The sequence below is a fragment of the Chiloscyllium plagiosum genome, chromosome 1 (genome assembly GCF_004010195.1).
Source record: "Chiloscyllium plagiosum isolate BGI_BamShark_2017 chromosome 1, ASM401019v2, whole genome shotgun sequence".
Taxonomy (NCBI): domain Eukaryota; kingdom Metazoa; phylum Chordata; class Chondrichthyes; order Orectolobiformes; family Hemiscylliidae; genus Chiloscyllium; species Chiloscyllium plagiosum.
The window spans coordinates 34,289,098-34,314,076 of NC_057710.1; the positions used below are offsets into that span (position 1 = coordinate 34,289,098).

At 41.9% G+C, this 24,979-nt stretch overlaps 1 protein-coding gene across 1 annotated transcript in view; it reads right to left on the reverse strand.

The window, feature by feature from the left end:
* Positions 1-20,848: 20,848 nt before the first annotated feature.
* cfap53 (cilia and flagella associated protein 53) overlaps positions 20,849-24,979 on the reverse strand; it is a 46,290-nt gene continuing 42,159 nt past the window's right edge. Inside the window, exon 8 of the mRNA XM_043701200.1 lies at positions 20,849-21,205. Within this exon, the coding sequence (XP_043557135.1) occupies positions 20,965-21,205 (241 nt within the window). The 3' untranslated portion in view covers positions 20,849-20,964. The remainder of the gene's footprint in view (positions 21,206-24,979) is intronic.

Consider the following 24,979-nt stretch of genomic DNA (forward strand, 5'->3'; position numbering starts at 1 on the left):
CTCCGTCCTGAACACACAGCACACTCCATGATTAGCAACCTCAATTATGCCTCTCATCCCCAAAGGGTGGCATCAGACACACACGGCCCTCAGTATGTCATCATGGCACATCTTGAACCCACTTGCAATACAGTTTTTCACTCCAGTGCTGTAATTCGGAGTGAACCAACACTTTTCAATTCAACACTGCTGTAATACAGCTTCATAAACATGCAACCACCTCATCTATCAGACCTAGATACACCTCACTGCTGTTCACTCACTTGCTTAGCACTCGCTTACTTTGCGAGTGGATACACAGAGCTTTGTTTTTCATTTTTAAACTTTGTCACCTCATTCAGATCTTAAAGGCTCACATTACTTCTCTCTTGTCTTGCTATTTGGCACAAACACAAAGCCAGCCAACTTGTTGTGGTTGCTAGCACTGAACAGCCAAAAGATTGGGCATATCATTACATAGCACGATGTTGCACCTACAGTGTGTTACAACAACTTCTGTGTCAAAAACACTGTATATATTTCAGCCAAATGACCACATCACAAAGTCTAAGGGGGTGATCCTCAGTCCAGTGAAGGAGACTGTCATCAGTCAAGGGGTGTCACCACAGTCAGGCGGGGAAACATCCAATTTCAATCCAGGGGCTTGATTGCTTGGGGGTACTCAATGTCAGGAGTTCTATATTACAACAGTCCAGGAAATGGGCCATGGTCAGTCTTGCAAGTCTAGTGCAACCAGTCCAGGAATTAGCAATAAGTCAGTCAGAGAACATACAGAGATAAGTCAGGAGTCTGGTCACTCATCTGTCAGGGCTGATCCTCCAAGGCAGTCCAGGTGGGGGGTGAGGGAAAGGGGTTTGGGATGCAGTCAGTCCTAAGGGTCTGTTCACTTAAAGTCAAGCCACCCTTATGGTAGGGAAGTTGGGAAAGTCAATTATTAAGATTAGAGGCAGCGTGCTGAGATGCAGAGGGCAGAATAATTGTGAAGAGAAACAACTCAATGTACAATGGTGGCAGATGATGCCGCATGATACTGTATTGGAGAACATGGTTCTCCAGGGTGGCCAGATGGCTCAGTGGTTAGCACTGCTGCCTCAGCGCCAGGGACACACGTTCGATTCCAATTTTGGGCAACTGTCTTTGTGGAGTTTGCACATTTTCCCTCTGTTTGCATGGGTTTCCTCCCACAGTGACTCTAATAATGTGAGTTTTAAGATACTCATGGGCAGGGATAACAGCAGTCCTCGGGTGAAGGTGTTAAATTGGGAGAAGACGAACTATAACAATACTGGGCAGGAACTGGAGAATGTTGATTGGCAGCAACAGTTTGAAGACAAATCCACATCGGACATGTGGGAATATTTCAAATGGCAGTTGGTGAGTTCAGGAGTGCACATTCCTGTGAGAATGAAGAACAAAGAACAAAGAAAATTTACAGCCCAGGAACAGGCCCTTCAGCCCTCCAAGCCTGAGCTGATCCAAATCAACTGCCAAAACCTGTCGGTCAATTCCTAAGCATCTGTATCCCTCTGCTCCCCACCATCTCATGCATCTGTCCAGACGCATCTTAAATGAATCTACAGTGCCTGCCTCTACCACCTCAGCTGGCAACGCATTCCAGATGCTCACCACCCTCTGTGTAAAGTACTTGCCGCATGTATCATCCTTAAACTTTCCACCTCTCACCTTGAAAGAGTGACCTCTTGTTATTGAATTCTTCACCCTGGGAAAAAGCTTGTCTCTCTCTACCCTGTCTATACCCTTCATGATTTTGTAAACCTCAATCAGGTCCCCCCCTCAATCTCCTTTTTTCTAATGAAAATAAACCTAACCTACTCAACCTCTCTTCATAGCTAGCACCTTCCACACCAGGCAACATCCTCGTAAACCTTCTCTGCACCCTCTCCAAAGCATCCACATCCTTTTGGTAATGTGGCGACCAGGACTGTACACAGTATTCTAAATGTGGCCGAACCAATGTCTTGTACAATTTTAACATGACTTTCCAGTTCTTATACTCAATACCCCGTCCAATGGAGGCTAGCATAATGTATGCCTTCTGGAACACACTATCCACCTGTGCAGCAAACTTCAGGGTACAATGGACCTCAGTCCCAGATCTCTCTGCCTATCAACTTTACCCGAGGCACTTCCATTCATTGTATAATTCACTCTAGAATTAGTCTTGCCTAAATGCATCACCTCACATTTGTCTGGATTGAAAGCCATCTGCCACTTTTCCGCCCAACTCTCCAGTCTATGTATATCCTCCTGTATTCTCTGACAGTCCCTTATGCTTTCTGCTACTCCACCAATCTTCGTGTCATCTGCAAACTTGCTGATTATACCAACAGTGCCCTCTTCCAGATCATTTAGGTATATTACAAACAACAATGGCCCCAACACTGACCCCTGCGGAATACCACTGGTCACCTTTCTCCATTTTGAGAAACTCCCTTCAACTACTACTCTCTGTCTCCTGTTGCTCAACCAGGTCTTTATCCACCGAGCTAGAACACCTTGCACACCATGTGACTTCACTTTCTCCATTAGTCTACCATGGGGGACCTTATCAAACACCTTACTAAAGTCCATGTATATGACATCAACAGCCCTTCCTTCATCTATTAACTTGGTCACTTCCTCGAAGAACTCTATTAAGTTGGTAAGGCACGATCTCCCCAGCACAAAACCATGTTGCCTATCATTGATAAGACCATTCTTTTCTAAATATAAATAGATCCTATCCCTCAGTACCTTCTCCAGCAACTTTCCCACCACTTACGTCAGGCTCACTGGTCCGTGGTTACCCAAAATATCCCTACTACCCTTCTTGTACAGGGGAACAACATGAGCAACCCTCCAGTCCTCCAGCACCTCACCTGTATTTAAGGATTCCACAAATATATCTGTCAGGACCCCAGCTATTTCCTCTCTCACCTTGCTCAGCAACCTGGGATGGATCCCATCTGATCCTGGGGATTTGTCCACCTTAATAACCTCTAGCCTACCCAACACATCTTCCCTACTTATGTCAACATGATCCAGACTAATCAAACTTTTATCTCTAATCTCAACATTCATCATGTCCCTCTCCTCAGTGAACACCGATGCAAAGTAATCATTGAGAATCTCACCCATTTTCTCAGGTTTGACACCCAGCCTTCCTTCGTTATCCTTTAGTGGACCAATCCTTTCTCTAGTTACCCGCTTGCTTTTTATATAAGAATAAACTGCTTTGGCATTCTCCTTAATTCTGCTCAATAAAGCTATTTCCCCTTTTAGCCCGCTTGATTCCTCGTTTAAGACTTGTCCTACTCTTCTGATATTCCTCCAGGGCCCGTTCTATTCTTAGCTGCCCAGACCTTATGCATGCTTCCCTTTTCCTCTTGGCTAGTCATACAATTTCTCCTGTCATCCATGGTTCATGAATCTTGCCCTTCCTATCCTTTGCCTTCAACGGGACATGTCTATCCTGCACTATCTTTAACCTATCTTTGAAAGTCTCCCACATCTCAAATGTGGACTTCCCTTCAAATAGCTATGTCCAATCCACATTTACGAGCTCCTGCCTAATTTTGATATAGTTGGCCTTGGCCCAGTTTAGTACTCTTCCCTTAGTACCACTCTCTTCTTTATCTAGGATAGGTCGGGAAAGTTGTGTGAACTTTGGATGACCAAGGATATTATGACCTTGGTCAAAAAGAAAAAGGAAGCATACGTAAGGTCCAGGAGGATGGAACTGACAATGCCTTTGAAGTATAAAAGGTTGTAGGATAAAACTTAGAAGGCCTAGAATGGGTCATGAAAAGTTGTTAGCAAACAGAATTAAGGAGAATCCCAAGGCAAAAGGGCAGCCAGGGAAAGGGTTGGCCCACTCAAGGGCAAAGGAGGGAATCTGTGTCTGGAGCCAGAAGAGGTAGCTGAGGTCCTAAGCAAATACTTTGTGTCAGTATTCAGTAAAGAGAAGGAATTGGTGGAGGATTATCTCAGTGAAATGAGTAAAACATTTCCAAGCGAAGTTGCTATTAAAAAGGAAGAGGTGTTATGTGTCTTAAAATATACTATGGTAGGTAAATCCCCCGGTCCTGATGGGATCTATCCCAGAATATTGGGGGAAGCAAGAGAACAAATTGCTGTAGCATTGACAGACATTTTTGTATCCTATTTGGCCTCAGGTGAGGTCTCAGAGGACTGGAGAATAGCCAATGTTGTCCCATTGTTTATGAAGGGTAGCAGGGATAATCCTGGAAATTACAGGCCTGTGAGTCTCACATCAGTGTTAGGAAATAATTGGAAAAAAGTCTCAGGGACAAGATCTATACACATTTAGAAGCAAATGGGCTTATTAGTGATAGACAGAATAGTTTTGTATGGGGAAGGTCGTGCCTCACTCGGTTGCTTGAGTTTTTTGAGGTGGTGACAAAGATGATTGATAAGGGAAGAACGGTTGATGCCACATGGACTTCAGTAAAGCCTTTGATACGGTCCCTCACGGTAGGCTAGTACAAAAGATGAAGTCACATGGTATTGGGGTGAGCTGGCAAGATAGATACAGAACTGGCTTAGTCTTAGGAAACAGAAGGAAGCAGAAGGATGCTTTTTGGAATGGAGGGTTGTTACTAGTGGTATGCCACAGAGATTACTGCCAGGACCTCCGCTGTTTGTGATCTGGATAAATGATTTGGAGGAAAAAGTAGCTGTCTAATTAGTACAAAGATTAAAAATCACACAACACCAGATGATAGTCCAACTATAGTCCACCAGGTTATAAGATCTTATACTACACAACCTCCTGATAAAGGAGCAGCACTCTGAAAGCTAGTGCTTCCAAATAAATCTAATTGATAATAACCTGGTGTTGTGTGATTTTTAACTTTGTACAGCAGGATTTAGATAAATCAAAGGCATGGGCAGAAACATGGCATGGAGTTTAATCTGAACAAATGTGAGGTGATGCATTTTGGAAGGTCAATTACAGGTGGAAATTCTACAGTGAATAGCAGAACCCTTAGGAATATTGATATGCAGAGGGAATTGGTTGTGCAAGCCCACAGATCATTGAAAGTGTCAGTGCAGGTAGGTAAGGTGGTTAAAAAAGGCCTATGTCTTGCTTACTTTCATTGGAAAGGGGCATTGAGTATAAGGATAGAACAAGTTATGCTGCAGCTTTATGGAACTTCAGTTAGGCCACACTTGGAATATTACATACAGTTCTGGTCACCACACTACCAGAGGGATGTGGATGCTTTAGAGGGGGTGCAGAAAAGGTTTACCAGGATGTTGCCTGGTATGGGGAATTTTGAGCTATAATGAAAGATTGGCTGGACTAGTTTGTTTTCATTGAAATGCAGGAGGTAGAGGGGCAACTTGATAGACGTTTATAAGATTCTGAATGGTATAGACAGAGTGGAAAATATGAGGCTTTTTCCCAGGATAGAGAGATGAATTACTGGGTAGCACAATCTCAAGGTGCGAGGGGGGATGTTTAAAAAAGATGTATGAAGCAAGTACAAAGGGTGGATGGTGAGTGCCTGGAATGCGCTGCCAAAGGAGATGGTGGAAGCAGACACAATAGCAGCATTCAAGATGCACTTGGATGAATACATAAATAAGAAGGGAATAGAGGGATATCGATCCTGTAAGTGAAGACAGTTTTCGAACAGAAGGACAAAATATGTCAGTGCAGGCCTGGAGGGCTGCTGGACTTGTTCCTGTGATGTGTTGCTCTTTGTTTTTTGTTTTCTTTGTTCTCGTCCAAAGATGTGCAGGTTAGGTGGATTGGCTATGCTGAATTCCACTTAGTGTCCAAGCATGTCATGCTAGGTTGGTGAGCCATGGCAGATGTGGGGTTACAGGAATAGGGTACGGGATTAGGTCTAGGTGAAATGTTCTTCAGAGGGTCAGTTTGGACTCAATGGGCTGAATGGCTTGCTTCCACAGTGTAGGGCTTCTATGGTCACTGTAGGGGATAGGGGGTCAATGATGATCATGACCACCCTGGCTTTGACTGAAAGACAGTGCTCCATGGTTTTTGGCATGGCTAAGCTGTAAGGCCAGGGGTCGGAGGTAATGTGAGGAAATTTGGGTGGAAATGAAAATATTCCTTATCAAAATCAACTAGTCATTTGTGTGTGATATGAATGCTGACTGCACAAAATATTAAGAGGCTCTAGTTCTGTTTCTGTTTCGTTGTCGCTGTGCCCATGGTCTTTGGAGTGGGGGGTCCTTATTGTATACTCCAGACAGAGTGTGCTGCACAATTTGTGCAGCTGTGTACTGCATATCTGGAGCAGGCAAAGAAGGGATGTGATGGGTGGTGAAGAGCTGAGAGAGTGGCAGAAAATTTCTTAGGAAGAAATAGGAAGTTGAAGACATTGTGCAGGAGGAACTTCACCTTCAGCATGAGAGAGCATTACAGATTCAGATACAGTAAGCGAGGGAGGACTACTCAGTTCCGTTAGACATGGGTTGGAGGCAGCCATCATTCATTACCTGTCAAATTGTTGTTGTGCTAAAGACAAGTGATCCCTGTTTGATCCCAGAAGCAAACTTAGCTGTCTCCATTTGGTTTTTCTTAGCTTTAACTGTTGTCCAACACCTTCCTGGGTAATAGAATCAAAGAATGGAAACAGACCATTCAGTCCGTCGAGTCCACATTGAAGAGCACCTCACCCAGACCCATCCCCCTATCCTATCCCTGTAACCCTGCATTTTCCATGGCCAATCCACCTATGCTGCACATCTTTGGACTGTGTGAGGAAACCAGAGTACCCAGTTCTAAACACTGAGACACTGTGACACCCAATAAGTCCCAGGAGACAGTCGGCCCACTGTGTCTAAGAAAGTACTACTCTGGTTGTTCTGTGCTTCAATAAGAGACCAGCAGTGAGCTGTACCTGTGGAAATGCATCTTCCCCACTTGCCCTCAATGCACTTGTGCTGGACCTTCAACAACATTAAAAAAATCTTGGAAGGAGCTGGTGAGCTAGTGTGAACATGCTGCCACTTTGGAGTGTGCCTTACTTTACTTCACTGCAGGTATGTCTTCAACTACTTCACCTCATTTTGGCTAAGGTGTATAGTCACTAGCTTTAGGAAGTCTTCTGAGAATCCACTTACTACGTAATTCAACTTGTCTTGTATAAGGAGGGCAGATACAGTCATGCATAGGAGGATGTGGGATGCTGTTGGAGGGGGATTATTGATTGCAGCGACTACCATAACCACAACTCCAGCCCAACTTTCCCAAGAAATAGAGGGGTACTTACACACAGTGATGTTTCCAAGCATCTGCTGCTTTGGTCTGTCTAGATGCTAGAGGTTACAGCTTAGGCAGGTGCTGCCAAAGGAGCCTTGATGAATTTTTGCAGGGAAACTCATAGATGGCACAAATTGTACATTAGTGGTGAAAGGAATAAAAGCTGAATTTGTTGGGTGTGGTGCCAGTCAGGCGGCTGCTTTGTCCTGGATGGTGTCAAGTTTGCTTGTTGCAGAATGGCAACCCTGGTTCAGTAATAACACTCTCATACATTCAGAAAGGTTGAAGCCCCATTTCAAAGACTTAAGCACATACCAAGTTTAACACTTCATTAATTTGGTTTATTACTGTGTACCGAGGTATAGTGAAAAGTGTTGTCTTAAGTGCTTTTCAGAAAGATCATACTATACAAGTGCATCAGGGTAACAGAACAGAGTGTGGGATAGTGTTACAGCTGCTGAGCAGATGCAGAAACAGAGCAAGATTAACATTTAAGATGTCCACTTGAAATTCCGATAACAGCGTGGAAGAAGCTGTCCTTGAATCTGTTCGAACATGTTTTCAAACTTTTATATCTTCTACTCAACAGAAGAAAGTAGAAGAGAGTATCATCGGGGTGGGTGGGGTCAAAGGAGTGCAGAATCCTTGCACTGTCAAAGAAGTTTTCTATTAAATGACATGTTTGGACAAGAGGAGAAAGTGAGGTCTGCAGATGCTGGAGATCAGAGCTGAAAATGTGTTGCTGGAAAAGCACAGAGGTCAGGCAGCATCCAGGGAACAGGAGAATTGACGTTTCGGGCATAAGCCCTTCTTCAGGGCAAGAACCATGTGACCTTCAAGGTTGACCTCCAAGGTTGACATCCCAAAGTATGATCAGAGCAGCCATGATTTTATTAAATGGTGGAGCAGGATCAATGGGCTGAATGATTTTCCCCTGTTCCCGATTTGCATGTTGTATATATTAACTGAAGAAATGTAAGGGTGCTCCCTTAACCAGTTTCTATCCTTAACCAATTCCACTGGAAAAAACCCATCGTGTGCCTCATTATTTGCTACTTGTCAGATTTAGCTATGTAAAAATTGGCTACAACAGTGACTCCATTTCAAAAAGTACTTCTTTAGCTACAAGTTGTGTGAATGTTACCTCCCACTTATCAGGTCAGCCCTGCATGTTATTCAGGCTGATGGAAGCTGCTGTTGCTCTGCTTCATTATTATTTCAGCATGTTTAAACTTTCCATTCTGCATCAATGATATTTGGTTCATTGTCACGACTCAGGCAATAAAGTTTAATTGTAATGGATGCTTATTCATATGTTGATTTTTCACATTTAAATTTATGAAGTGAGTAAGATGAATTTTATTTTACAGAAACAACATGAGGCTGATGGAAGGCACTTGGGCGCATTACTCATTTTAATTCCAACCATAACTTTAAGCTAGTCACATGTTCACATAAAATAAAGTATCATTATCTTCATTATTCGGAGGACACAGAAAATCACTGTGGGTAAAAAGACTCTATTGGGAGAGATCACAGAAGAGAAACCACGGGTAGAAACGTATTGTGGGCAAAGAACTCATCAAGGAGAGACCTGATGAAGAAGAGATTGCTGTGAAGTGGGGGGAAGATAGTGTCAGATTAGATTAACAGGCTCAGAGGAAGTATTTCTGCTCTTCTTGACCCAAAAGCATTTAAGTGCTGGAATCTCAAAGTTCTCACTTTTATTTAGCCATTGGTTTGGACTCACCTCTCAAGAACAAATTACTGGATTACTCTGCTCCCTTTCCACTCATCCATGTAATTTAGATATGAACAATTTTTACATGAGCTGGTGCCATTTTTCAATTTTGTTTTAAATTAAGGCACTCCCCATCAGTTCCATGAATTTTACATTCCCAGCTTGACAACATGTCAAACCCAGATTCGACTAGCATTTAGCATTCACATGCTTCCACATTCCACCAGAAATCCCTGTATGGTGATCACTAGAACTTTGGTTGATTTCCTCCTTTCTATTCCAAAGGTACTGAAACAATTATATAGACTCAAGCTTCCTCCCAGCCAAGATCAATCAACTGGGGATCAAACTTTGGACTTCACAGCTTTGTAAAGACAGAATAACATTTTACTTCCTATGTTATTGTTTTGCTTAGGTTGAAGTAGTTCAATAACTTTCAAAGACTGCTAGCTATAAATGCAATTATTTGGAATGGAAATGTATTAATGCGCCCCCTGACTTGCGTAGTCATGTGAACCCTACTGTGACACCTGTTTACAATAAAGATACAGTACATGCCAAAATGTTGGGTGTCAATTTTGTAATGCGGTTTCTGAGTGGAGCTGAGATTGAATGTTGAAGAGCTGCATCAAGGTGCAACTACTAACAGAAGTACACAGGAATGTTCAGAGCTTCTAAAAGCCACAGAAAAGAAACAGACCAGAGCTGATTAATTGGGTGAGACACAAAGGCTGCAAACCTTCATCTCCCACTACCTGTTGAAATGAAAGGCAATGTGAAACAGACCCTTTTCTATTTTTGTTTCAGATTTCCAGCATCCACAGTTCTTTCAGTTTTTTTGCCTGAAATTTCTATTTCTGTTTGACGAAACAGACCCAGTAATTTTCCCATTCACTCTGGTAAAACTTTGCAGTTGTCCTTCAGGGAAGGAAATCAGCCATCCTCACCTGGTCTGGCATGTACGTGACTAGACTGACAGCAATGTGGTTGACTTTTAACTATCCTGTAATGACAGAGCAGGCCATTCAGTTGTATCAATCACTACAAAGTCTCAACAAAGAAATAAAACCAGGCGAACCACCTGGCATTGACCTGGGCGCCAGAAAAGACAATGGCAGAAACTGCCCTACCAACTCAGCATAGTCCACACATTTAATATGGAGATGAGGAGAATTTATTTTCTCTGAGAGTCATTAGTGTGTAGAATTTTCTACTCAAGACCGCAGAAGTAGCAGAATCATTGGATATATTTAAAGGCCATGCTAAGTATTGACAACGGATATGATCCCTTGATTGACAAGGAAGTGACTGAGCATCGAAAAGTAAAGAGCTGAAACCACAGTCAGGTCAGCAGTGATCTGATCAAATAGTGCAGTAGGCACGAAGGGCTAAATGGCCTAGTGTACTCCTGCTCCTAAGTCCAATGTTTGTGATTGCTTTTGTGGGTTTCTGTCAAATTTACTTCCACCACTCTTCCAGAGAATACATTCCAGATATTCGGAACATGCTGAGTAAAAGATCGCCACATCGCCTCTCTGGCTTTGTTTAGCCAATGTTGCTAAACCATTGTCTTTTGATTTTTAAATCTCTTAACAGTGGAAATTTTCTTTCATTTATCTGTCAAAATCCTTCATAATTTTGAACATGTCTATTATATCTCTCCTTATTTTTGCTCTCAGAAGAACAATCCTAGCTTCTTCAGTCTCTCTTCATAATTAAAATCCCTCCATACCTTGGAATCTCCAAGACCTTAATACCTTTCCTATGCAGGGCTCTATCTGAGATTTAAACAATCTGAATTTTTAACAAATGCATACAAATGCTGAATTCTATTTTAACTGGAGATAAGCTTCGAACCTTTGTTCCATTTGATTACCAGCTGTGCCACATAACCATTCCCTGTCACTGTCCCAGCTCATGAAACTATCAGCCATGTCTTTGTTGCTGCTAGCTGTATCTATCCAAAGCACTCCTGGATGGCATTCCAACTTGTACCTTCAACAAACTTGAGTTCATCCAAAACTCTGCTGCTCATGCCCTGACTCATACCAAGATTCATTCACATGTTACCGGTCACTGCTTATTTACATTGGTTCGAGGTTTAATGCTTCAGTTTAATATTCCTATCTTTGTTTTCAAAGCTTTCCCATGGTTTTGTTCCTCCCCATCACTGTAAACTAATCAAAACTTGCAACTCTCCAAGATCTTCACACAACTGTAATTCTCACCTCTTCTGCATCCTGACAGCGTTGTGTTCATCTGCCTCAGGCCTAATCTCTGGAATTTCCTCCTAAAATTTTTAACTTTCTTCTTCTTTCTAACTTGAGTTGAAACAGGTAATGTCTCCTAAACTCACTTCATCTAAGTGACATACAGTCAATAGGAATATTAGTATTATAAATTTGGATTCATACAGCCAAAAGCAGATGAATTGACAATACACATACAAAGGGAATCATTTCTAGAAACCTGAAAGAGCAGTTGCTTCCAACAATCCCACACCTTTTGATAGAGATCTTAATTTCATATGTCTATATTCTCACCTTACTCCGCGAATCATTTATTCCAGTTTCAGCAATCAGTTCTCTCTAATAAGTTGGAAAGATTCAGATTTTCTGATGACCAGATAGTTATTATTCCAACATACATAGGAGTTGTGTCTGGAGACCATATGGAATCCCAATTGTCTCAGACTCTGAGGGAATTGCCTGACAAATGGAAGATTCTGCTCAGGAATTCTTCTATGCCTTGAACCTCTGAAAATTTGCATTTACATTTAAATTTCCATTTAAATTCGGAGATTTACAGTGAAATTATGTAAATAGTTACACAGGAAATGTTAGTCTATTAAATACCTGGTCTAACTCCTTCAACAGACTTCATATTTACATCACACATCTTCAAACGGACCTCCCCTAAACCCTTACAACCTCCAGATTCTGACTGGACCCCACCCTGGAGTCTGACTCCACTTTTTCCTACTCCACTCCCAAACTCCCTCTCCCCATTTTCCACCCCAGATCTGACTTAACACCTCCTCCCCCACAGTCTGACAAGCTTTCCCCTTCTCCCACTCTGTACACGAACCATCCCTCCTCCACCACCACAAACAGGCCAGAGGCTCCTGCTACCGAACCAGACTGGATTTGACCATCCAAACCCATCTAAATTTCTGCCACTGGTGCCAACCCAACGTCCTCCACCACTGCCACTGCCAGACCTGAACATTCCAGGCTCGCCCTCCACTGGAGCCAATTTCTTGCACCCATTCCTACTGCGACGATGCTGCCTCTTTAACAAGGTTATGTTGTCCTTGGTTTTTTTTCAAGCTGGATCGTAAAGGCAGAGGTTCCAATATGTCTGGAAATATTTGCTTGGAAACAATGGCAGGGGAGTGGCCAGGTCTTCCAGTTCAGATTTTCTTCTAGTTTGGTTTAGTTTTAGATGGGGACCTAGAGACGCAGCTTCAGTGAAAAGAGGTTCCATATTTCAACAGAGGCCTTGCCTGAACTTTCTCTGTCAAACCTCTCCTGCCTGTAAGAACCTGTGTTTGAATTCACCTTTTGCCAAGGGATGTCCTTATGTGATGCTGCAGGGATTGGAACAGCTTGTTAAATTGCAATATCATGTCGGTTGGGTTACCAAATAAGTTAAGTTCTTCTAAATTCTGTTTTCTTTTGTTCGTGTTTCATCCGTAGTGTTTATATAAATTCTGTTTTGCTTAAAGCTGAGTGGTTTGACCAGCTGCATCAGTCCTGGAATATCCACTTTAAACTGGCTAAAAGATAATAAAATATTAAGGCCTGAGGTACCTTCTTAAAACATTTTGAGGGGTTGTGGCCTCGTCCACAACACCACCTGTTGCATCTCCTACCTGATCTTCTTGCACACTGGCACTCTACACACTTTGCACCTAATGCCATTACCTCATGCAGTCCAAAACCAACTGATACATTTGCCCTCACAGCTGCACCCTACTTACCTCTTTAATCTTTGGGCATCCTACCCCCCCTCCCCTCAACCCAGCTGGCATTCTAATTCCTTAGCATCCTACCTTCTCCTCATCTGGTAACCTACCCAGCACTCTAACGTCATACTGACCGTATGTATATACCATATGGCGACAGCTGTCCACATGGTGTCAGAACCTATCAATGTCAGAATTTAGAATCCCTACAGTGCTGAAAGAGGCAATTTGGCCCATCAAATCTGTATCAATCCTTTGAAGAGCATCTCAACCAGAACCAGCCCCACTCTAAACCTGAAATCCCACGTTTTACCAATGCTAATCCACCTCGCCTTCACATCTTTGGACTATGGGAAGAAACTGAAGCACCCGGAGGAAACACATGCAGACACAGGAAGAATGTGCAAACTCCACAGTTGCCAGAGGCTGGAATCAAACCTAGGTCCCTGGTGCTGTGAGGCAGCAGGGCTAACCACTGCACTAATGTGCAGGAACTCCTGAGGAATAATGAAACACAAGGGTCCATGTTTGTTCTCCCCAAGACCCACGATTGAACCAGGGACCATTCGATCTTCAGTTCAATGCTCTCCCAGCAGAGCTATTTCAGCTGATTCGGCAGCTGCCTGCTGTGAAGACAGGGTGCGGTTTGCTTTGTTCTGACAGTTCTGTGTGACAGAAGAACTGCCAGAATGGAAGTATGGCTCTGTATTTCTGCAGGAGTTCTGAGTGAATGTCCCCAGTATTGCAGAGCTCCCTTCTTTCAGAGAAAAAGGACCAAATGGCAAGCTGCATAAGAATGCTATTCTTTGGAAAATCCAGCCCATTGTTTTTCCCATATTACACAGTGTATACAAATCATGTGCTAAACTTTCCTTGAACTCACAACCTCCTATTTTAACTGTGTCCCTTTGTTTTCACTTGTGTATCACTCGTGTTTAAATCCTGCCAATCTTCAGAATCTTTCTGAATGTTTCCTCTTTTCCTTCCAACTTTGGTTTATGATTTCCAGAAACACCTTGATTGCTTGATTTAGTGGTTTCAAGGACAATGAATAATATCCTGCTTTAAGTAGGTTCTTTATCTGCCATTTTTTTTAAACTGCAGCCAATCATCTGGAAAGATATACTTATATACTTTCATTATAATGTTAATATATGTGGAATGTGTCCTTGGTAGAATGAGTGTCAGGAGGAAAGTGAATTAATGTGAGATTGAAATGTATTTTATGCAGTTTGCTGTTGATGCAGCTCCTTTACAATGACAGGTCCTGAACCAACCCCTGCAGTGGATGGCATTTGGTAATGAAACACAAAGTTTTCACTAAATATCATTATCTCAAAAATGTTATCACTTGACAATTGTATTGACTAGTTCTGCCAATGAATAACTGGTTTTATCCAATGAATAATTAATCCATGCATAGCAGGAATGCCCCAGGTTCAATCTCCAAGCTGTGATGAATCTAATTATCTCAGCTCTAGTTGTGGGTTGATAACAGAGATACAGACTATCTGTGCTGGACGGTATGTCAGAAAATAGAAAGCTTGGTTCAAGGGTTATCACAGGAGAAACACATAGTAGAATGAAGAGAATTTTAACACGAGGGGTTATGTATATATATTATATATAACATAGATTATGCCTTTCCAGAATGGTGATAGAAACTGGATCGAAAACAGCTATAAAAAAGAAAAATAATAGAAAATCTGGAGAAAAGGATAAAAACATGGAACCATGAATAATGATATTTTGGCATAGTCGTTATGAGGGTAGGAAATATATTTCCATTTTTTGGAATGGAATTTCTTCCATTCAATATGATTGTCTTCTTAACAAAATCAGCCACTTCTTAATGACTTACCCAAGAGAGTAAAAGTCAAACAACACCAGGTTATAGTCCATTAGGTTTATTTGGAAGAACAAGCTTTTGGAACACTGCCCCTTTGATAGGTAGCTAGTGGACAGGATCATAGAACACGGATTTTATGGTAAAAGATCAAAGTGTCATACAACTGATGTATTAAGCAGACCTAGATTGCTGTTAAGTCTTAAATCACTTAGAATGGGTGGCAGGTTTTGATTCACCCCAGTTCAACACTGGCACCTCCACTTCATGGATATCCAAGAGATTCAATGTGCATATCTGCTCATATAGACAGAGCAGATCACCTTGATTAGATTCCCTACAGTGTGGAAACAGGCCCTTCGGCCCAACAAGCCCACACCAATCCTGCAAAGAGTAACACACCCAGACCCATTTCCTCTGACTAATGCACCTAACATTATGGGCAATTTAGCATGGCCAATCTGCCTGACCTGCACATCTTTGGACTGTGGGAGGAAATCGGAGCACCCGGGGAAACCCACGCAGACACAGGGATAATGTGCAAACTCCAAACAGACAGTCGCCCAAGGCTGGAATCGAACCTGGGACCCTGGTGGTGTGAGGCAGCAGTGCTAACCACTGAGCCACCATGCCACCCAGTACAATGTCAATTTCCTGAAATATCTCAATCCACTTGCCCCCAAAGATTTTCCTGTATATATTGGCAAAAAGGTCAGTACTGTCAAACATGCAGTAAAGATTATCAAGAATTGTACCAGAGCCATGAGGCAATCACTGTCAGGAAAGATTGAACAGACCGGGGCTCTTCTTAATAGCAAAGAGAAGATTGAGAGGTGAACTGTATGCGCCTTAAAATTAGGGTTTCAATCAAGTACATGTGCAGAAAATGGTTTTTTTTATGGTTCTGTAGCAAACAACATTGACAGCGTGGTTTGTGTCGGACAGTATTTTATTTTGTTTTTCTTTGTGTGCCAGCATTAATTAGTTGGCCTTGAGAAAGTGTCAATGCGTTGTTTTCTTGAACTGCTGCAGTCTATTTGCTATTGCTACACACATACACACACACATTAGAGGGGAACTTGCAGTTGGTGGTATTCCCTTGTATCTGTTGTCCTTGTCCTTCTAGAGGGGCATGGATAGGATAAATTGACAAAGTCTTTTCCTTGGGGTGGTGGAGTCCAGAGCTAGAGGGCATAGATTTAGGGTGAAAGGCGAAAGTTATAAAAATGACCTAAGGGGCAGCTTTTTCATGCAGAGGATGGTGCATGTATGGAATGAGCTGCCAGAGGAAGTGATGGAGGCTGGTACAATTATAACATTTAAAAGGCATCTGGATGGGTATATGAATAGGAAGGGTTTAGAGGGATATGGGCCAAGTGCTGGCAAATGGGACTAGTTTTGGTTAGGATATCTGGTCAGCACGGATGAGTAGGACCATACTGTATATCTCTATTTGGAAGGTGCTGTCTGAGGAACCTTTGTTAATTTCTGCAGTGCATCTTGTGGATAGTACTCACTGCTACTACTGAGCATCAATGATTGAGGATTTATGGATGCTGTGCCAACCAAGTGGGCTGCTTTATTCAGGATAGCATCAAGCTTCTTGTGCTTTTTAAAATTCATTCAGTGGATGTGGGCATCATTGTCTAGGTCAACATTTATTGTCCATCCCTAATTGTTCAGAGTGCAGATAAGATTCAACTACATTGTTGTTGGTCTGGAGTCACACATTGACCAGATCAAGTTAAGTTAGCAGATATCCCTCCCTAAAGGACATAAGTGAATGAGATTTTTTAAAATGCCAATAATATAGAGTCATAGAGATGTACAGCATGGAAACAGACCCTACAGTCCAACCCGTCCATGCCGACCAGATATCCCATATATTTGTCATAAAGTAATGCAGTCATAGAGTCATAGAGCAAGGAAACAGACTCTTCGGCCAAACCAGTCCATACCAAATGTAATCAGAAAATAAACAAGTCCACCTGCCTGCTCCTGGCCCATATCCCTCCAAACCTTGCCTATTCATTTACTTATCACAATGTCTTTTAAACATTGTAATTGTATCCACGTCCATCACTTCCTCAGGAAGTTTATTTCACACGTGAACCAGCATCTGTGTAAAAGATTTGCCCCCATGTCTTTTTCAAATCTCTTTCCTCTCACGTTAAAAATGTGCCCCCTAGTCTTGAAATCCCCCATCACGGGAAAAGATACCTACCATTAACTCAATTTATACCCTCATTATTTTATAAACTTCTATAAGATCGCCTATCAACCTATGCTCGAGTGAAAAATGTCCCAGCCTTTCTTTGTAATTAAAACCTTCCATACCCAGCAACAGCCTGCTAAAGCTTTTCATCTTTGACTTTGTACAATGAATACAAATCTCACCTTCTGATATGGTGAGATTTGAACTACATCCCCAGAATATGGGCATAGCATTCTGATTACAAGTTCAGTGACACTACCACAATACCATGACCATTTTGAAATGTGGGGAATGTGGTAGCTAATTCCTAACAAAGCCGCCATAAACAGTAACATATATGTGACCAGACTTCATTTTATATGTGATGTTCATTGAGGGATAATTATTTACCAGTGCTACCATTCCTTTTCTTATACACGAACATAGGATTGAGCAGCAGAAATAAGCCTCCTGAGCCTGCTTTGCCGTTCATTAAAGTCATGGCTGATCTGAATACTCTACATGCCCACCTGTCCCTGATAACCTTTCAGTCCTTTGCTTCTCAAGAATCTACCTAAATCTGCCTTAAAAATATTCAAAGACTTTGCTTCTACCATCTTGGCAGTTCCAAAGACTCAATCACCCCTGTGAAAAACAAATTCCTGTCTTAAACCGATGGAAACTGGCTTTATCACATGATTGGGAAGGTGACAGAAAATAATTTCAGGCCCTTGATTTGGGCTTTAACAGCTAATCAAATTAATTAAAAACTAGATATCAAATCAAGAGCAATTACAACAAAATAGGACTTTTCAGGAATTGGATTACAAACTAATATCATTTGTAGAAAATAACACATATCACAAACCAATATTGTATGTTTGAATTTCATAGAATCAAAGATACATAGGATGCCATTTGGCCCATGATGTCTGTGCTGTGTCCCCACAGAGCAATGTAATTAGATTTAACACCCTGTTTTTTCCTCATAACAATTTAAGTATTTTCTCTTCAAATAATTATCCAATTCCTTTTTGTAGTGATTGTAACACGGTCAGCCTAGTAGACATCATAGAATATGAGTTCCCTGATTGGGACTGTTAGTCTGTTTCAATCAGAAAGCCCAGGCTAACAGATAAAAAGAACAATGTCAGAAATTCTGACTCTGAGAGCTGGGTATGTGGGAGCTAGACCAGTGTCAAAGACTTTCCAAGTATAAATAAAGGGTGTCTTGGTATTTGGATTTCGGCCTCTGTGGAGTGATTTCAGTGGTGATGAGAATTAAGCATGTCCTTGAAGAAACTGGCTCACAACAATCAGCTTTGAGTTGGGGGAAGCCTTTCTGGCATCATGCAGTTATTTGGGAAGCTTGACTTGTTGAATCCTGCTGTCAAAGACTGGGCCTACTATATGGAAATAAAACTTTATTTTTTCTGGGCAAATGACATTGGGGCAGATGAAAAGCAAAGAGTAATTCTCACAGCAGCTTCTGGGCCAGGTTATTAGGAGTCTAACTTTCCATGAGGCACCAGATACTAAAACTTTTCAAGAATTAGTTAAAGACTATTACAACTCCGAGCCTCCTCTGATTCTGAGAGGCTGTTGGTTTTACTCAGCAATTAAAGATTCAGGGGAACCTGTATTGAGATGTTTGACTGGGTTAAGATGACTGGCAGAAGCATGTGACTTTGGTTTAACCCTTAATGAGATGCTGCGAGACCATTTGGGATGTGGGATTAATGATGTAACCATGCAAAAGCACCACTAGCTGAAACCGAACTGGACTTCAAACAGACATTAAAATTGGCTTTGTCATTGGAATATGTGGCAAGTGGAACGTGTGAGTTGCAGGATATTCCAATGGAAGCGGACACCCTCACCAATCCGACTGACCTTGGGGAACATCACTTGAGTGAAGGCAGTTGCATAGCCACACTCAGGACATATTCTGAAAAGACAGATCCGAGTCAGGCTACAGCAAAACCCCACAACAAAGCCAGGCCTCAGCCAAATGGTTAAAGTTTACTTCTGGATCTGGTCCAGTAACTCATTGTAGTTGCAGCTGGTATGCACACTCAAGACAGCAAAGGAGTACGACTAGACCTAAATTGAGTAAGAGAACTCATAGGCCAATATCCAGGAGAGTGCACACCCTGGAAAATTCACCTACATCTGGTGTGGAACAGTTGAATTGCTTAGCAAAATCCAAATCAGAATCCAAACTGAGTCCTAAGAATGCTCCTGCCCGAAACGTTGACTTTCTTGCCCCTCAGATGCTGCCTGACCTGCTGTGCTTTTTCCAGTGCCACACTTTATCAACCCAAGATCCAAATCAGACTCAGTCAAAATAAACATCTGGTTAAATGGTCACCAGGTTTCATGAGAGGTCAATGCTATCATGGCTGTTTTAGTGATTGCAGAGGACAGAAAAACTGCAGCTGCTGGAATCCAAAATAGACAGGCAAGAGGCTGAAAGAACACAGCAAGCCAGCCAGCAGAACTAGATTGCAGAACTAGTCTTTACCAAAATCTACCCAGGATTAATGTGCGCAACACCTCAGCTAGACTGAAAACCAATTTCGGGGAAACTTTAAAGATTAAAGGTATGACTTCAGTTCCAGTCTCTAATGAAAAGCAACTGGTTCAGTTACCGCTTATTGCAGTAAAGGCTTGGGCCTATGTATGATGGAGTGAAATTGGTTGAGACAGATTTACCTTGATTGGCTCAACATTTTTCAGTTAGAAAATAGCTGCCTGAGTGAAGTCCTAATTAAATGCCCAGATGTTTTTCAGGAAGGTCTAGGAACTATCAAAGGAGTCAAGGCCACCTTGCATGTTGACCAGGACGCAATTCCATGATGCTGCAAGGCCCGTCCAGTGCCATTTGCCTTATGGGTAAAAGTAGAGACAGAAACCAGAAGGCTGGAATGTGAAGGAATCATCAAACCAGAACAATTTGTGAAATGGGCAGGACTGGTCATACCGCTTGTGAAGCCCAATGTGTCAGTTCACCTTGGTGGGGATTTTAATTAATTGGTAAACCACTTTTCATCGGTGGATCAATATCCTATTTCTCGCATAGAGGATTTATACTCAAAGCTTGTAGGGGGCTGTCCTTCACGAGCCACGTGTACTTTCAATTGCAGTTAGATAAGGATTCCAAGAAGTATGCTACAATTAATACTCATATGCTACAATTAATATAGGAGACTGCCATCTGGGGTATCATCAGCCTGTTTCATAACTGGAAATGAAACCTTCTTTTTAACCTGGACAGACCAGACCACAGTGAAGGATGGCATATCATTATAGGGAGCAAGAGTGATTGTCCCAAGCAAAAGTCACCACCAGATACTGGCTGAACTCCACCAAGGCCACCCAGGGATCTCCAAAATGAAGATGGTGGTGACCAGGATTGGATGAGGACTTAGCCACGTTAGTGGGGCAATGCCCAGAGTGCCAACAAGGACAGGAATTACCGCCAGCAGCTTCCCCAGATTCGTGGGAATTTCCAAGTAAACCCTGGACTCGATTACACATCAATTATGTAGGTCATTTCATGGGCTCAATGTTCTTAGTCGTTGTAGGCACCCATTCAAAGTGTTCTCATGGTTTATGACTGTGTAAGACTGCAAGACTGAGATAGATAGATTCTTGAGTATCAAGGGGATCAGGGTTACAGGGAGAAAACAGGAAAATGGTGTTGAGAAACTTATCAGCAATGACGAATGGCAGAGCAGACTTTCGCGAAGTGTCACCATGCTGTGGTGCACCTTTTTAGTATAGAAGGTATCATCTAAACACAAAAGCAAATTTTTCTAGTTCAAAATTTTAATTACCTAAAATTACAATAATAACTTGAGTAATATACAATACACTTCGTCATAAAGCACAATTCAAATTGTCATTACAAATCAAACAAAACTACAGTATATGTTCACAGATAGCAACAATAATTCTAACATGTTTCATTGAGCTTAGGGTTTAGACAATTTTCCCTCCTCCAGGGATGAATCTTATCACTGCTGGTATAAGGTTGAGAAAGAGCATCCTGAAGCTTTTTCTGGTAAGCTTCCTCTTCCAGCTTTCCTGCTTCCACCTCACGCTGTTCTTCTGCCTTCTTTTTCTCAGCCTGATGCTTTTGGTACTTTATTTGTGCCAGAATGTCCTGCTGATGTATCTTCTTTGCTTGCTTATCTCTATGAGCAGGAAAAGTAATCATGTATGTTACCATTAGAGAGCCATTCATTAATTGTTTGTTTCTGATAGATAGTAAAGAGTAATAAAAATCTGCACCATTTGAAATAGCTGGTAAAATGAGAAGTAAAGCCAACTGAGGAGCAAATGTGTGGTACACCTGGGGATAGGTTCAAAACAGATTTGTATCCTGGATGACTGAAGGCCTGGCCACGAAAATCCGAGTTTTATGTATTAAGTCAGTCCTTTTATGAATACTGTTTAATAGATCCTTCTAGGGGAGAATGGTTCACAAGTGGAATGAACTATGAAGGTGGTGGATATGGGTACACTAACAACTTTTGAAGACATTTGGATAAGTTCATGAACACAAAAGGTTTTGGAGGGATGTAGGCCAAGCACAGGCGGTGGGACTAGTTTAGTTTGGGGTTATGATCGGCAGGGACTGTTTGAACTAATGGGTCTGTTTTCATGGTGTATAATTGGAGGGGTAGCCCTTTCTTAGGTCTCACTGAAAAGGAGGGAGAAAGTAAAGCATGCAAGCAAACCAGCATGATTATATGCAAAAAAGGGAAGCAAAGTCAGGAGAACTCATAACAGGGATGAAAGAAAATTATAGAAATATATATTGTGTTCCCTTTGGAGAGAAGAAAACTAAGAGGAGATCTAATAGCGATTTTCAAAATTGTGAGTGTACTGGATAGAGTGGATAGGGAAATTATTCCTACTCATAAACGGAACAAGAACAAGAAGGCATAGATTTAAAGTGTCACATGTGATATGAGCATTTTCTTTTTCACACAGCCAGTAGTTAGGATATGGAATGCAATACTTGGAACTGAGCTGGAAACAGGCTCAACTGAGACATTCACTCATGGATATAAGGAATATGCAAGGATATAAGGAATCAGCGGGAGATTGGCACTCAGTAATGATGCTCATTTGAAGAGTGGTGCAGACACAACTGGCTACACTACAACAATTCTGTGAAGAACGAAAGTGAGTCCAAGTCATTTGGAGCCTGATATGATCAATTGGGCCAATGAGCTGAGGAGTGGCAGATGAAGATTAATTTGGATAAATGCGAGGTGGTGCATTTCGGTAAAACAAACAAAGGTAGGACTTATACAGTTAATGGTAGGGCCCTGGGTAGTGTTGTCAAACAGAGAGACCTAGGATTTCAGGTACATAATTCTTTGAAAGTTACATCGTTAGTAAACAGGGTGGTTACAAGGTGTTTAGAATACTTGCCATCATTGCTCAGACCAATGACTATAGGAGTTGGGTAGTCATGTTGAAGTTATATTGGAAGTTGGTGAAGCCATTTTTGGAGTGCTTTGTAACCCTGGTCACCCTGCTATACAGAGGATATTATTAAATTGGAGGGTTCAGAAAAGATTTACCAGGAAGTTGCCAGGATTGAAAGGTTTGAGTTATAAGGAGAGGCTGGATAAGCTGGGACTTTGTTCACTGGAGCAGAGGAGGTTGAGGGATGACCTTTTGAGATTTATAAAATCTTGATGGGCATAGATATCCTGAATAGCAAAGATCTTTTCCCTAGGATGAGGGGTTCAAAAGTAGGAGGCATATTTTTAAGGTGAGAGGAGAAGGATTTAAAAGGGATCTGAGGGGCAACACTTTCACACAAAGATCAGTATGTATGTGGAATAAACTGCCAGAGGAAGTGATACAGTTACAACATTTAAAAGGCATTTGAAAAGGTACATGAATAGGAAAACTTTAGAGGGATATGGACCAAAAGCAGGGAAATGGGTCTCGTATAGACTGAGAAGTATGGTCGGCTTGGACGAGTTGGACAAAGGGTCTCTTTCCATGTTTATGACTCTATGATCAATCTTCATGTACCACACTCGAAGAAAATATGCTCAGAAGTTCCAGTGGTTACAGTAGGATTGTTTGAGCATATTCATGGCCCACTGCAGTGGGACCCGAACCATCATGAATAGCTTCCTGAGTTGGCAGGATCAGTGAGCAGGCATTTCATTTGCATTTGCAGAAAAATCTGTGCTCCTTGCCCTAAAGATGTGAGGTTGCGATGGTGGGGGTGATGGCGAGGATGGGAGTGACCTTCAGTATGAAGCTCAATGAAGCCCATTTGTACTAATCTGGAAACTGAGTGAGTCAATTGAGAGAGATGAACCAGGGAAGTTATTACTTCTAACCAAGCAATTGCTCTCTGCAGTGGAATGCTCTGTCAACATCATTTTTAAAGCAGGTAGAAGTTCTAACCCTTTATGATGCCATTTGCAATAACCAGAATTAACAGGGTTTAGATTAGATTAGATTCCCTATAGTGTGGAAACAGGCCCTTCAGCCCAACAAGTCCACACTGACCCTCCAAAGAGTAACCCACCCAGATCCATTTCCCTCTGACTAATGCACCTAACACTTTGGGCAATTTAGCATGGCCAATTCACCTAACCTGCACATCTTTGGACTGTGTGAGGAAACCCACGCAGACACGGGGAGAATGTGCAAACTCCACACAGACAGTCGCCCAAGGCTGGAATCGAACCTGGGTCCCTGGTGCTGTGAGGCAGCAGTGCTAACCACTGAGCCACCGTGTTGCCCCTCTTGTACAGTCTGGTGAGTTCTTTCATAGTACTACAGGAGTACGTTAGATCCTCAAGCAAACATGGACACATCTTGTCAACTGAAACACTTCCTCAGTAAGTGAGATTTCACCCACTAGAAGTAACTTAGCACCATCTGCTGATCATTCAGTTGCATTGCTCTTATTTTTAATTGTTACAGGAAATTATTATTAATCTAGTTAAAAAACTTGTTGAACTTTCCATTCTCTCCATTTAGCAGTTTATCTAACCTTTGGTGCACCTTTATTGGTTTGGATTATGTCTCACAGTTATGCATGCATTTAATCGACCCTGACCTGCTACAAACTCTCCAACATAGCTTCCAATTCACTCTGAGTAATCAGTCATACATGACATCTAGTGACATGCCGTAACTATCTCTCATTATTCTCGTTAAACTCCCCAACCTATAGCAACATCCCAGGACTGACTGCATGAACTGTAGGACAGGTCATCTGTTTGACCTTGTTACAATGTCAGTTGCAGTATCTAATGCTTGCTAGTGGATAGTGGGCTCAGAAAAAGTCAAAGTTCACAAAGATTCTAATGAAATCTCAATTTAAAGCTCATAAACATAGCTTCAATTGAAACCTATTATAATGTAGAAAATAACTTTTTATTGATAGAAGCCATCTCAATGGTGTATCAATTATACAAAGCTGTTTGAATTCACTCAGCAGTCAGATTGAATCTAACAAATGTTTAATCCTGAGGTGAGCTTCAAACCTCCCGTCTGCTCTGTTCAGAACTCTGTTCATTCCATCTCAATACATTTCTCATGTACACTGAAAAGACATGGACTCCAGGACAGTTGTCTGACTGACCATGGCCCACCCCCTGAACTGGAATTACCTTGGTTAACATAGACATAGATGTGGTGTAGATATAGACATAGACAAAGTGGTGGTAACCCCTGGCTGAGTGGAGTACCTCCTGACCCGTGACTGTTTGATTGAAGCAAATGCAGTGTGTTTGTCACATAGGCTGGTGGCACATTTTGTAGATGTGACGTTGGCATTGCACAGTACAGCGACATGCCTACACCTTTGATTGTTTAATGCTCCAAGCCATGACAAGCTGCTTGTCTCTCCCTCTGCACTAAGAAAAATGCAATCTCCAGAAAAAAGCTGCCTCCTTGTAAATACAAAATGAATACTATAA